Source organism: Gopherus flavomarginatus, chromosome 3 (assembly GCF_025201925.1).
Source record: "Gopherus flavomarginatus isolate rGopFla2 chromosome 3, rGopFla2.mat.asm, whole genome shotgun sequence".
Taxonomy (NCBI): Eukaryota; Metazoa; Chordata; order Testudines; family Testudinidae; genus Gopherus; species Gopherus flavomarginatus.
The window spans coordinates 156,138,052-156,151,621 of NC_066619.1; the positions used below are offsets into that span (position 1 = coordinate 156,138,052).

The 13,570-nt window shown below is 41.6% G+C and overlaps 1 protein-coding gene across 1 annotated transcript in view; it reads left to right on the top strand.

The window, feature by feature from the left end:
• Positions 1 to 13,570, top strand: part of ANXA3 (annexin A3) — a 32,010-nt gene that overhangs the window by 2,630 nt on the left and 15,810 nt on the right. Inside the window, exon 3 of the mRNA XM_050945215.1 lies at positions 12,927 to 13,014. Within this exon, the coding sequence (XP_050801172.1) occupies positions 12,927 to 13,014 (88 nt within the window). The remainder of the gene's footprint in view (positions 1 to 12,926; positions 13,015 to 13,570) is intronic.

Here is a 13,570-nt window from a genome sequence, read left to right on the forward strand (position 1 = left end):
AGACCCATTTTTGAAAATCCTGGCCAAAGGCACACTTCACCTTGATTTGTTTCCAGATCTGTAACTCCCAGCACCCTTGAGAAACAGCTGTGAGGTGAAAGAACTCCTTCTTTTCCTTACAGAGTATCCCTCTGTGATTTATGGATGTGTAAAATAAATGCTGAGGAAGCTCGGGAAAGGAAATCTGCCTGGGAATTATTTGGCGCAGACTATTGGGAATTAGGATTTCTGAGGTTCTGTTCGAGTCTTCTATTGACCTGTGTAAGCAAGTCTTACTTTCTAGTGTGCTTTGAATAAAAGAACAATGGAAAGGTATCTCCATTTCTATAAACTTCGTACACTTTTGCCTCTTACAATACTTAGCTCTATCTACCCCAGGCCAGGTACCTGAAACTTTCTGATTAGCCTTGACAGGAACCAACTGGGTTACTATTCTGTCCTGGAACAGTCTTGCTTCAGTTTTAAAAGATGCATGTAACCTTCCTCATCTGCATACTTTCTGAAGGGCCCTGAGTCCTTGCCTGGACCACCTGGATTCAGTGACATGTGAAAGCTGTTGTATTCAGGCATTTTTACTGGCTTGAGCATGTGAGCAACTACTCCCTCCCACAGGGCAACTTCATCTGGGAGGGAGACGTGCTATGCCATTGAATTAATGGCATATAGAATTGAGACAGAAGATTTTACTTAGTCCCACTTAGAAACATTAAAACAATGCCCCAGTGGATAGATTCATCTTACTGACCTAATGCAAGTGAACCCTGTTTGGAGACTTCAGAGTTTTTTGTTTTATGTAGATTCTTAGTCCTCTTCACTATGAAGAGCTGAACTCTGATCCCTGCAGATTTCCCTACTGCAGATGTACATAAATGACACATCTGTGCTGAAAGATTGCTGTGGAATAAGCTTTCAAACATAAATAGATTTGCTGTTTCATGCGTCCCTGTGTTAGAGCATATTTTATAATTGCAGTACTAGTCCAATGGCTGGAACTTGAGGCAAGACCAATTCAGACTGGAAATAAGGCATAAATTAACAGTGAGGGTAATTAAATTGTTCAGTGGTTTCCATGGGATGTGGTGAAATCACTACTTGATGGCTTTTCCTGAAAGATCTGCTCTCAAATTTCCTAAGGAAATTCTGTGGCCTGTGTTATACAGCAGGTCAGACTAGATGATCACAACAGTCCCTTCTGGCCTTGGAATCTGACTCTAGCTGGAGGTGTGTTTCTGTTGACCAAGATGTCCTGGGAAGAGAACAATCAACTCCTACATCCTAGTCCTCCTTCAGTAAATATTGACAGAAGAAGGCCCCAAACAATGGCATGAAAAGCAAACTGGAAAGTATGTTAGATGTGGATTTCAAAACGAGGAAAACTGTTTCAGCCAGAAAGCTGTGGGAGAAACTTTGAGTCAAGGGAAAGTATTTCTAAATATGTCCGCAATGAGGATAAGTGCTTAACCACTTATTCAGAACAAAATAGAAATGGAAGTAAACCTGGTTGATGCCACTCTCTGCAATGACAATTCGAAAGAAGTAATTACACACTGCAGTATAGAGGAAGTAAAATTCTCTAAACTGAAAACTAACAAGAAGGAGAGTGTTAAACTATGGCTTTAAAGGGTTGTTATATGGTAAGAGTTGTTAAAACCAGAAAGATTCTTAAGATGTTAATTAGGGGTAGTTATACAAAATGCTTCCAGCACCAAAAGAACAGGATCTTTTTCTGGAGCTCTTCAGACTATGGGTATGAATCAACTTTGAAAATTTCTCCTCTGAAACTATACCACTTTTGTCTTTATAGGCTCTTCATAAAAATATGAATTTTTTGCTTTTCCAAGCAAACTCTCTTCCTAAAGCTTTATATAATTTGATGAACCTGCCTACAGGGGTCATGGAGTAGCATTGCCCGTCTTTGAGATACTTCAGCTCTGTAGAGGACTTAATATCTCATAACCATTCACTGCTAGCTCACTATTGCATAACTAGACTAGAGCATTAGAGAGATGGTCCAAACCAAAATCCAGATTCAAACAACCTGAGCTTTGGGGAAAGTCCAGATCCAAACTTTGTCTGTCTTATTGCTAGTAATGAAATGTAGTTTATATGATAGCAGTTTGGCCTGTGCACAGGAGTGGCAGTCTGGTTCCAGCCTAGGTATTCACATTGCACATGTACGCCTCATTAGCTCTCCGAGGCCAAAGATTGTTAATGATATTTTGTTTGTGGAGTAAGAATTGACTTCAGTTGTTTTACCCTTATCATCTGATGCAGCCTTCCCATTCCTCTGCACCTAACTGACTTCATGTCTGTCTTGAGATCCTCTTTCTTGTCTGACCCTTCCCCCCCCCTCCCCCATAGTACTTTCTCTCATGAAACTAAGCCAAATCCTCGGTCCTTCTGTTTTCAGGCTGATCATTTGTTCTTCCCATAACCCAGCATATGGATCAATTCTCCCTGTAGCATATGAAGTATTGCATCCTGCTGCATTTCTGATGACCATTTATTCTACAAATAGTCAGGTTCTTTTTAAACTTTTGAATGAGAAGTTTTATGACCATTGTATTTACCTCTGTAGTAAGATAGTGTCAAAGCATTGCATTGAATGATTTCTTGAGTATCTAGACCACTTCATGTGTCAAGGAATGAAAGGAGATGGAGTTGCCCGGAAAGGAGTGGTGGGATAAGGGATGCTGAGGGGCTTCAGCTGCTGAAAGTGGGCTTTAGGTTGAATGGGTGAGAGAATAGATTCATTTCCTTGCCTATACATGTGGTCTTACCAAGACAGGGTTGAGGCAAGTTAGCAGTGCATGGGTAGGGAAGCTCATATTACTGTTGTACGTGTGGTACCTGTTCTGTGGATAAATAGAGGCCATCAGGCTCTAGGGAAATCAGTCTGGCACCATTAAATATTCAAATTAACTTTTGAGGAAGAAAGCTCCCAGAAGGGAGAGTGTCAGACCTAATAAACTAGTCACAGGTGTGCAGTGACTCAGAATGCAGCTTGGAATGCATGGAAGGGAATGAGATTGAGCCACTCAAGTCTGTTGCAATTCAGCAGTGGAGGTTTCTGTGACAGTGGTTTTGATCTTGGAGTCAGTACCCCTTACTGGTGGTGCTTGCCCTGGACTTCACCTCTGACCATTTATCCCCAGGGGTTATGTGGTGTGGGGAAGGCATTTAAAAACAAAATCTTACAGAATGTTGGTTCTTCCAGGACCCCCGACTGCTTTCCCCGCAGTTCTGAATGGGTTGAATGAAGCTCATTGGACTTCATCCTGTTAACTGGAAAGTGGAGTGAAAGCATATTTTGGAAAAGGGCTACTAACTGTTGTGACTTCTTATCCCAGTTGGGATAGTAAATGAGATCTCAGACTGCTAGATGCCTTCGATGTCCCTAGCCCTAGAAGTCTCTAGGCCAGGTTGGATTCAGAGCTCCTCTTTGTTTAACTCCCTAAACCCAGTGACTTTCAGCTACTTTCTATTCCATCTCTCCTTGCCTCTCTCCAGTTCTTAACACTGCTGCAGCCAGGTCTGTTCTCCTTTCTCAGCTCTGCTCAGCAGGCCTTCTTGGCTTGAATCAGGAACTGCCCTTCTCTGGGACTCATTACTAGCAGGCCTCTGAGCCCCCACCATGCACAGAGTGCAGAGCTGCTGTTGCTTTCTTTCAACAGCAGGTTCTTGCAACGTGAATGTGTTTTTGTCACAGCTAAAAATCACAATGTTGCTGATTTGCATTTCAAATATCCTTGACTAAGATGGAGGCCTTCTAAATAACAAATGTAACCTCTGAATGAAGGGAATACAGGGGAGTTGCCATCTTATGCGGGGGTTAGGTTCTGAAGTCAGCATATAAGGTGAAAATAGCATTATAGTCAAATGCTCATTGAGTGGAATGATGGGCAGAATTGACTGTACTACAAGTACAGTATTTATTTAAATTATTTTCCTTATTTTGTTTTGCTGAGCGCAAATAGCTAAAATCACATAAGTTAAATGCACCTATGATGGGACTGCACAATCTTTTCCCCTATTTCATATGCACTACAGTGGAGTGGAAGGTTTTAAGATGTGAAGGATTAATGTTTGATTTAGTGTGGTAGAGTATTTACTATGCAAGGAAAGCATGAGGCCTCAAGTGATTTCATCTCAAGTATGAATATTTGAGATTTGGCTTATTTCATGCATTCATTAATGCATGTGTGTGGTGGGCTGGGTGTTTCTGGCTGGAGAAGGACAGGTTCTAGAATCATTCTCTAATGTTACTGTCATACTTTGAGCCTAGTATTTTTCCTGATAAGAGTCAACACTGTCTAATGTGAAGTACTCTCAGATCTCTTCAGTTGACATCTATTAGCCTGTAGTGCTAATTCAGTGTTTCAAAACTATTTTGTTTTACCCTGACCATTTTGCAATACCCCACGAATTCTCAGTTTTGCTGCATCAGAACTTCGGCAAATCTTCAACTGTGAGGAAATACTACTTGAGGCAAAGTCAGTTAGTTACTTGTAAAATAGTCACTTTACAAGGTGTGGCTTCATCTGTCCCATTCACACTCCTGCCTTGTAATCCTAGGTGGTTAGTGAGTCTGGTTACCCTTCTGGTTTACCATATGCACCCCCTACACACACACACACACACTCTGTTGCTCGAAAAAACAGATTGTAGATTCCATACTTAGCTACAATTTTTCAACTTATCTTTCTCTTTTTATTAAAAGATTTGTGTAACATCAGACGCTTATGAAACTTGAATGCATGAATTGCCATACTGGGTCAGCCTGGAGTCAAGTGTACTGTCTCTGAGGGAAGGTCTAAGCTTAAAATGCTGCATTGGCATAGCTGGAGAACTTAAATGAAGGCATGCCTACACCAACCAGGTAGAGTTCTCCCATCAGCATAGTTACTACCTCCCCAAGAGGCAGTACTATAACTGTGTCAATGGGAGAAGCTCTTCTGTCAACACAGCGTGCTCTAAACAGGTAGTTAGGTCAGTACAACTTTGTCACTCATGAGGTGTGGATTTTTCATACCCCATGAGTGACAATGTAAGTAGACCAGTATAGACAACACCTGAGTCTGTTCAGTGTGTTAGATGAAGATGCAAGAATCCTAATAAAGGACAATTATGGACAGTTTTCCAGCTCTGGGTGTCTTAGCCAGCCGTGCAAACTGACCAAATGACTCCAAGGCTGTAAAGATAGGAGCTGGTTGTAGAGCAACTTTCCCACCTGCTCTCAAAATGCTGAAAGTGAGATGATTTTGATTTTTTTTCAGGTTTATTAACGTAGCAGTCTGGTCTGACACATTTATAGCCTACAGCAATAGCTTATGTATTTAAACTTTAGAAATAAACAAGAATATTTGTCTGGAAACTTTTTTGCCTGGATAAACTAGTGAAAGATGCAAAAACTAAAGTAATTTTGGTAGCAAAATTATTAGAACTCTTGAAATTCAGTGACCAATTCAACCTGAACTTCTCACTGTTAGAAGCACTGCACTCTGTGCCTCCTCTAGTCAGGACATCTATTCTGGATGATTAGGTGCTCTCCCTGCAATTGATAGCACAGGGGTACCATTGCACACACCCAGAACCCCACAGAAGTCAGTGACTCCATGTGGGTGCAGCAATCAATCTATGCACTGGCGCTCTGGAGAGTAGATTTCTGCTAATTCTCACACACAGCTGAGACACATTACCAGGTAAGTGAGCAAACATTTTTAAAAATGGGATATGGAATCACAAAATGAACTTATTTATTTTATCACTGTTTTCTTTTACAGCATAGTATACTGGTAAACATCAGTTATCTTTCTGAAAAATTAGTGAAATCTTAGATCCTACACCTCTTACCTTTTTAATGTAATGCAGCAGCTTTTTTGAATGGGTTTTAGTTGGTGGTTTTTCCCATGAGTATCATTGACTCTGTAGAGGAGATATTAAAAAAGCACTTAAAGGTACATCCACACTGTAGTAAGAGGCTACCAGTAGCAACATGAGCTAGTCACATCTCTGGCAGGCTTGTATTTGAGCAACAGCTGGCACAGCTATGGCTTCACTTCTGTTGGAACCTGAACTAGTGAGAGATTTAAGCTAGCTCAGGTATGTCTACACATGCTGAAATCACACCTAATTGCACTGAAGACGTACCCTAAGTGACTTAGGCGCAGAAGTCCCATTCACCTGCAGTGGGACTTCTGCACCTAACTCACTGAAATGCTTTTTAAAATCCTGCCCCCTGGTTTTATCATATCGTAAGTGTTCCTAGCCAAAATCTGATTTTTTTGGGGTGCTTAATCTGCTTGTAGGCAGATGGCTTTCTTCTTTTGGTTTGTTTGAGGGAGAAGAAGGGATGAGCAAGAGAAACTTGGCTCAGCACTGCAGTCCGCATGCAAGGGAAAAGTCCCATTGAAGCCAAAAGAAGTTTTGCCTGGGTATGGGATGCAAGATCACACCCTTTTGGTTACTTCCCTTGAGTTAGTTTCTGCTTGCATTCAGCTACGCTTCCTCAGGACAAGCAGAGGGTTATCTGAATAAAGTGGCTGTGTGCTAAAAATATACCGAAGACCAAGTCTCTGCTAACTGTTTGCACTGCCAGTATAGTGGTGCACTGTACAATGTCAGTGGGAACAGTCTTAGGAATGTGCAAGCCGTGTATACTTACTGTTTTTCTGTCAATGCTTTGAGCCCAAACATGTCCAGAACAGTGGAACAGATAAGAGTTCAGAATCAGGACAATGCACATTTTTTAAATGATGTAACTGTCAACATTCCTGAAAGACTGAGGTCATAGCCAGTTTGCTTTTTTTTCCTCCACACCCACAAGGATATATCCCTGTTTCCCCATTTAAATAACTTGAATTCAAGCAAGCCAAGAAAATTAAATAGGATTCTGGTTATGGATTTCCTGTCTCATATAGCTGATCTGTGCATTTTTCAGTTCTTGGCCAGTTTCTTCCCAAGATTGTTCACTAGCACTGCGTTACAGTAACCCTTCAGTGGGAGGAACTGAAATATCCTTAATCTAGTGATCTTTCAGCAGATGGCCATTATCTTTTCTAGTTCATTTTATTAGTTGCATTACAACAGTGCCTATGGACTGCAGCTGAGACCAGGGGCCTGTTCTGCTAGGCTCTGTACAAAGTCCCAGCCACAGAGAGCTTACAATCTAAATAGCCAGTTCAGTTATGTTCTGTAATCAGATACAGCTGGGAAGGTGATAGTGTTGCCTATAAAGTGTGTGTGGAGCTGGAGCTGCACTACAGGATGGGACAGTCTCCTGCAATAGACCCTGGAGGAAAGTAACACCACCAGACAGGCACTGCGGTGGAACCCCCAAGGCAAGCAGAAAAGAGGCCATCCAAGAAACACCTGGCGATGTGACCTTCAGGCTGATGGCAAAAAAATGGGCTATACCTGGAACCAGTTAGAACGAATGGCCCAGGATAGAGGACTCTGGAGATCTGTTGTTGGTGGCCCATACCCCGATTGGGCATGAGTGAGTGAATGAAAGAAACTCCAGGTAGGAAGCCTTGGGAGTTGTGGCTGGGTAGAGAGCCCCCTGCTGGAAGAGGTGGGGGGGGGGTGTGTGTGGTTTGTTTTTTTTTTTTTTTTTAGTTTGATTGTTTGGACAGCAAATGGAGCCTGGAGGTAAGGGCTGAAGACTAATCCGGGCGTGTCTGATAAATTGTCTGGCTGGTGAGGAAAGTTGCCAGCTTCCATGCCAATTGTGAGAGCGTCAAAAAGTGGGGCAGAGACTGTTGGTATTGCCATTTTTATAATATAGGGAGTTGAAGCACAGAGCAGCTAAGTGAGTTGTCCAAGTCATCACAGGAAGTTTGTGGCAGATGGAAATTAAAAACAGACCTTCTGAATCCCTGTCCATTGTCATCTTCATATACAAGGCCATGCTTTCTTTAAAGCATAAACATATGCTGGCAGAAATGGAGATGACAGACAAATATCTGTTTCCCTGCTTAGTGTATCAGTGTGTGTACATGTTGGGCCAAATTCATTGACTGTAGTGAGCATACATGAGAGAATTTGGCCCTTTGTGCCTACTGTCTACAATAGGTTTCGGATGCTTACTTTTATCTCCCATTCAGTTTAACTCTGCTGAATCTGTCACTTCTTAGCGATTTATTTTTCTATTTTTAAACTGACTGCTAGTTAATATTTGGATTTAAATTTTATTGAAACACCTTCTGCTGTACACCATTCCCCTCCCCCTCCCCCACCGCCCATATAGCTAGAGTGGGGCAGGGGGAAGACTGAACAGAAAGGGAATTGGAGAGGGCAACATCTTAGTTTCCTTCTGCTAGGAGTTAATCAACTTTTTTTTCCCAAAGTTAGAATGAAGCTTTTCACCTTTTGTCTGAGGTTCCTCTGCTTTAAAACGTTACCCACTCTTTAGCGGTCAGGTCAGCCAAGTGACAGTGCCAAGCCTCTATCCCTGGAACCAGTCTGCTCTTCCCTTGAAGAAGGACAAGTTGTTTAGGTACAAGCACTTGAGAAATCTCAAGTTCTTTAAAACTTTAATCAAAGAAGTGTTTCATGGACTAGGTTACCAAAGCCCCCTATCAGACAGTATTTTGCTGCCCTTTTCTGCAAACATTGATCAGATAATGCTGTCATTTACCAGGTTTAGTTACTTAAAAGATGTGCCTAATGTCAGGCTACTTACCAGTGGAAATGCACAATGCTTGACAATCTCAGCAGAGACACCCCCCCAGGATAGAGTGGGCATGGAGGCTGAGCTCTGTCTCCAACCGAGTGCCCTTTTGGGTCCGGAACAGGGTTAAGGAACAGTGTTGTAGCAGTGCCAGGAAGCTGGCACTGCTCCTGCCATTGTTTTGCATCATCTGTGGCTAAAGAGAAGATTTGGGTTTCCAGAGCTGTAAGAGTAATACATTTCTCGTTGCGTATCCTAAATGTTTGGGTGCTAAGTAAATAGTAAATTACCCTACTTGTTGTTGCTTCTAATAAAAAGTGATCTGAGTAATTAATGTGAACTTCAATCTTGTTAATACTAATTAATAATCACTCTGGGGCTCTACAGTTAAATGTTAACCAGTGGAGTTCTGTGTGCTGCCTTATTAGACATTATAGGAAGGAAAATCATGTTCAGATATCCCATATTGAGCTATAAAACAATGAGAAGTGTCATATTGGGACCTAGAGGTTATTCTGTGTCAGTCTGAGACTGAATATTTAGAACTACAAAATCTTACCACTGCTGTTTCAAAGTACATCTTTTCTGTTTATGTATTTCATTAAGGTAGCCACAGTGGACAGTATTCTTGTCAGCAGGCAATAATTCACAAGATGTACATTAGTACTTGGGAAATAACTTGCTTGTTATGTGTTCACCAAGGAGTGCTATCAGCTTTTGTGGGAACAAAGTGTGGAGAAGGCTGTAGTTGTGCAATAATGTTGCGACATATCCTGGTATTAAACAATACTCCAGGACTTGCCAAACAGCCTACATGGGGAAGCTTACTGCTATAACACTTAAACCTGAGGAAGTTTCACCTTCAGATCTGTATCTAAACTAATGTTAGACAAAGTGTTTTAATTCTATATAGCAATCCTTTAAGTGTAGCAGCACTTGGTTAATCATAACCCCCCAAAATGTGTTACTACTTGGGGCGAAAAAAAAAGCAAACTTCAAAAGTGTTCAGCTTGCAAAGTTTCCTAATACAGGGTGATCGTTTTATTCCATTCAGTTAGTAAAGACAATCAAGTGTCTATGAAAACAATGTTAAACACCTCAGGAAATTAAAGTCAAATTGTTCATACAACTCAGTGGAGCCTGTATTAGTGTGTGGGGGGGGAAATCAGGTCAGTGTCAATCTAGGGAGAGGAGATGATTTGAAGGGGAGTAAAACTGTCTCCATACATAACAACAGACACTGTAAAAACAGAGTGAAAACTTCACGGAGCGGCATCTTGTGGGATTTTTACTTGTCATTTCCAATGCCCAACTGAAAGCTTGAAAACTTTTTCATGGAGTTTGTAACATTCAGTTAGTAAATACATTTTGGTTTGTTACTAATGGTACTTAAAATAGACAGTGTAGCACTTTTCATTTACCTCCTTGTAATTGACATGAGAGGTCTGTGACAGATCTTTGTGAGATCTTATTGATTTAAGTTTAAATTGCATTTAAAATCCAGTGGATTCCAAAGCAAGTTAATGTACACCTCTACTCTGATATAATGCTATCTATAGGAGCCAAAAATTCTTACTGCGTTATAGGTGAAACTGCGTTATATTGAACTTGCTTTGATCTGCTGGAGCATGAAGCCCCGCCCCCCTGGAGTGCTGCTTTACCGCGTTATATCCAAATTTGTGTTATCGGGTCTTGTTATGTTGGGATAGAGGTGTATTGTGAGAATGTGTAACCTCTCTAGGAGGGAGATATGCCCAGTGTAAACTCTGGGAAGTGTTATGAGTGTTTGAAATAGTCTTCTGAAAATGTGCCAGACAAGAAGGAACTCTTGGGACAAAGTTGTGAGTTTCTGAGGAAATACTGTGGGGGGATGAATGCAAAGTCCCACCTTCTGATTCTGTCCCTGAGAAGAGACTCCATCTGACTGATATGGGGTCTCTGAAGATCAAAGAACCCAAGTGTATAAAGGAAAGGTTAGCTTATGAATAAGTCTGCTTGTTCAGAGCTAAGGCAGTTATGAATTTGTTTCAGTTTGAAGGAGTGATCATCTACCAGAGCACTTGTTTTCATTGGTTCTCTGTAATGCTTTTGCCTTAAGAATAAATCTGTTTGCAGAGAAAAGGCTGTGTGGTAACTTGAACTGTGGGCAGTTAGGCTGTTTGCATTGTCATCAGTGGCTGTAAAGCACAGCTGCAGGCCTATGTAGGCCGTCTGTGTTAGAGAACACAGGGCAGGCTGCACAATTCCTTGCCTCCAAAAACCCTGATCAGGAGGAAGAGACACAAGTGTCTCACCGAGAAAGGTGAGGGCTGATGAGCCAGGAGCTTCGGAGCCTCAAGCAGGTGTCTGTGCTGGACCATGATGGGGGGGCAGGAAACACAGGTGCAGTTTCCCAGAGCTGTGACACTGTCTGTGTAGCCTTGGAAATAACTATAACTGCTGCTGCAAAAGAAGCTGAGTGTCGTCTGTCTGTGCGATACGTGGTTTTAATCTTTCTGTGGCCAGTGACTCTAACTTTATGCATGTTAATGATCTTAGAGTCCTTTGTACCAGGTTTCAGTAACTTTAAAGCAGGTCAGAGTTGAGGCTTAAACCAAACTATTAACTGAATTATTTTAATATAAAGGTTTGTGCTAAGGCATTGAGTGAGAGTATGAGAAGGGCAGGGGGGTATGAAGTTTTTTCAACATCTGTCTGGACTCAAGTGAATCCACCTGTGCAACCCCATCTGTTTCCATCCTGGACTTCTCTTGAGGAGTGACTGCTCACCATACTGTGGTGTGATGTGTACACGTGCAAAGAAATCTTTGAACGTTGCCACTGATCAGTGGTGCCATTTTTGGGGTGCCAAGTTTGATACACCAAGGGCCTAAATATCATTTGATGAACTACATGCAGCTCTCATAGAGTTCAGCTGGAGGTGCGGTTGCTCATCACTTCTGAAGATCAAGCCTAGGGTGGTTCAAGTTGGTCCCTGTCAAAAAACAAAAAAAACCCATGAAATTGACACATCCAAAATCAGGTTCCACTTTGAAAAATTTTGGCTGTCCCAGCTGAGATGAAAGTATCAAACACGCTTTCCCTTTTATCCCCCAGCAGTTGAATTTAGGTCATTTTTGTGTGAACCACTAACCCACCAATGAGTCAATAACCCTTTTACTTCAGGATATTAGCAGATGTTTGCTGCTAATATCCTGCACAGCTTGGGTGGTAGTGGGGAAAGAGGATAATATTTATATAAAGCAGTGTTTGTACCTTTCTCTAACAATGTAGAAGATCTTTGATCAAAAGTCGTTTTTTTAAATGTAGCTGGTGTCCACTGTAAATTAGATTTGTTTAACCATAAATTGTATTCAGCAACACTGTGCATATCCAATTACTTTCCCTATTACCACCCAGACCTAATTTTGCTTGCTTTAAAAATCTTCCCTCTGGCACATTGGTGTTTACAGGAAAAGCAGTGCCGTTATGCTTGAGATTAAGGTAACTTGCATTGCTGTAATCAGATTATTTTTGTTTGGGTATGACTAGAATATAAATTTCAGAGGCCTCACTGAAAGCTATTTTAATATTTAGAATTTCAAGCCTGTGCATTTGCCATTCCCGTGTCCATGCCAGAGCTAGAATTTTCCTTCAATTTAATACAAAAAGGATTATCCTGGCATGACACTTTCTCTAATTTAAAAAAAGGGGGGGGAAGGGTCACACATCTCCTCATCCCTAATCAAGACTGAATACTTCGAAAAGTCTGTGAACAAGGGATATATCGGCACCAACCTTCCTGTTGAATATCCCAAAAATGAATGTTTTGCTACAGAAACACGTTTGAAAAAACAAATGTCAACATGACTGAATAAATCATTGTGCACCTGTAATCCACTGGTGAGTATGTATTATCATATCCCCAGAGGATATGAGATGTTACAGTCCCCAGCTACAGCATCTGGACTCTCTGAGCTGCTGCAGCTTGTTATGCTTTTTGAACTAGGGACCTATGGAGCTATCTCATCATTTTATGGATTGGGAGGGGGAAACTGAGGCAAGGTTGCATAAGGCCAGTGAGTTGATATCTGAGCTGTGATTAAAATGTGGGAAATCTACACTCTCAGCCCTGAGCTCAATTAAATTTTAAACACTAGTTTATTGTTGCCCTGGTAAAAATATGAAGCAGATGGAAACAGTTTGTCAAACTTCGAACCTAAAACTCTCTGGGGGTTTTTGTTGTTGTTAGATCTCAAAATGTTTTGATCTCTAGGTTGGAACCAGAGGAACCATTCGTGATTACACAGGATTTAATGCTTCCAAGGATGCCGAAACTGTTCGGAAGGCAATCAAAGGAATTGGTAAATGTGCATCTAAGTTCACTCCTATATCGTTACAGAAACAAAGATATGGTATTCTATTTATCGGGCTTAGCACAAAAATGTTGGAATTCTGGGTGCCATAAAACGGCCTTGCTGGGTCAGACCAATGGTTTGTCTAGCCCAGTATCTTATCTTATGACAGTGGCCAATGCCAGGTGCTTGAGAGGGAACAAACAGAACAGGTGATCATCCAGAGATACATCCTCTGTCATCCACTCCCAGCCTCTGGCATTCAGAGGCTAGGGACGCCCAGATCATGGGATTGCATCCCTGACCGTCTTAGCTAGTAGTCATTGATGGACCTATCCTCCATGAACTTAATTCTTTTTTGAACCCTGTTATACTGTTAGCCTTCACAGTATCCCCTGGCAATGAGTTCCACAGGTTGACTGAAATATTTCATTCTGGTTGTTTTAAACATGCTGAATATTAATTTCATTGGGTGAGCGCCCCCCACTGCCACCAAAGACCCCAGGCCCCCTGAATCCTCTGGGTGGCCCTGTAGACATCTATCATCCCCTCTTAGTCATCTTTT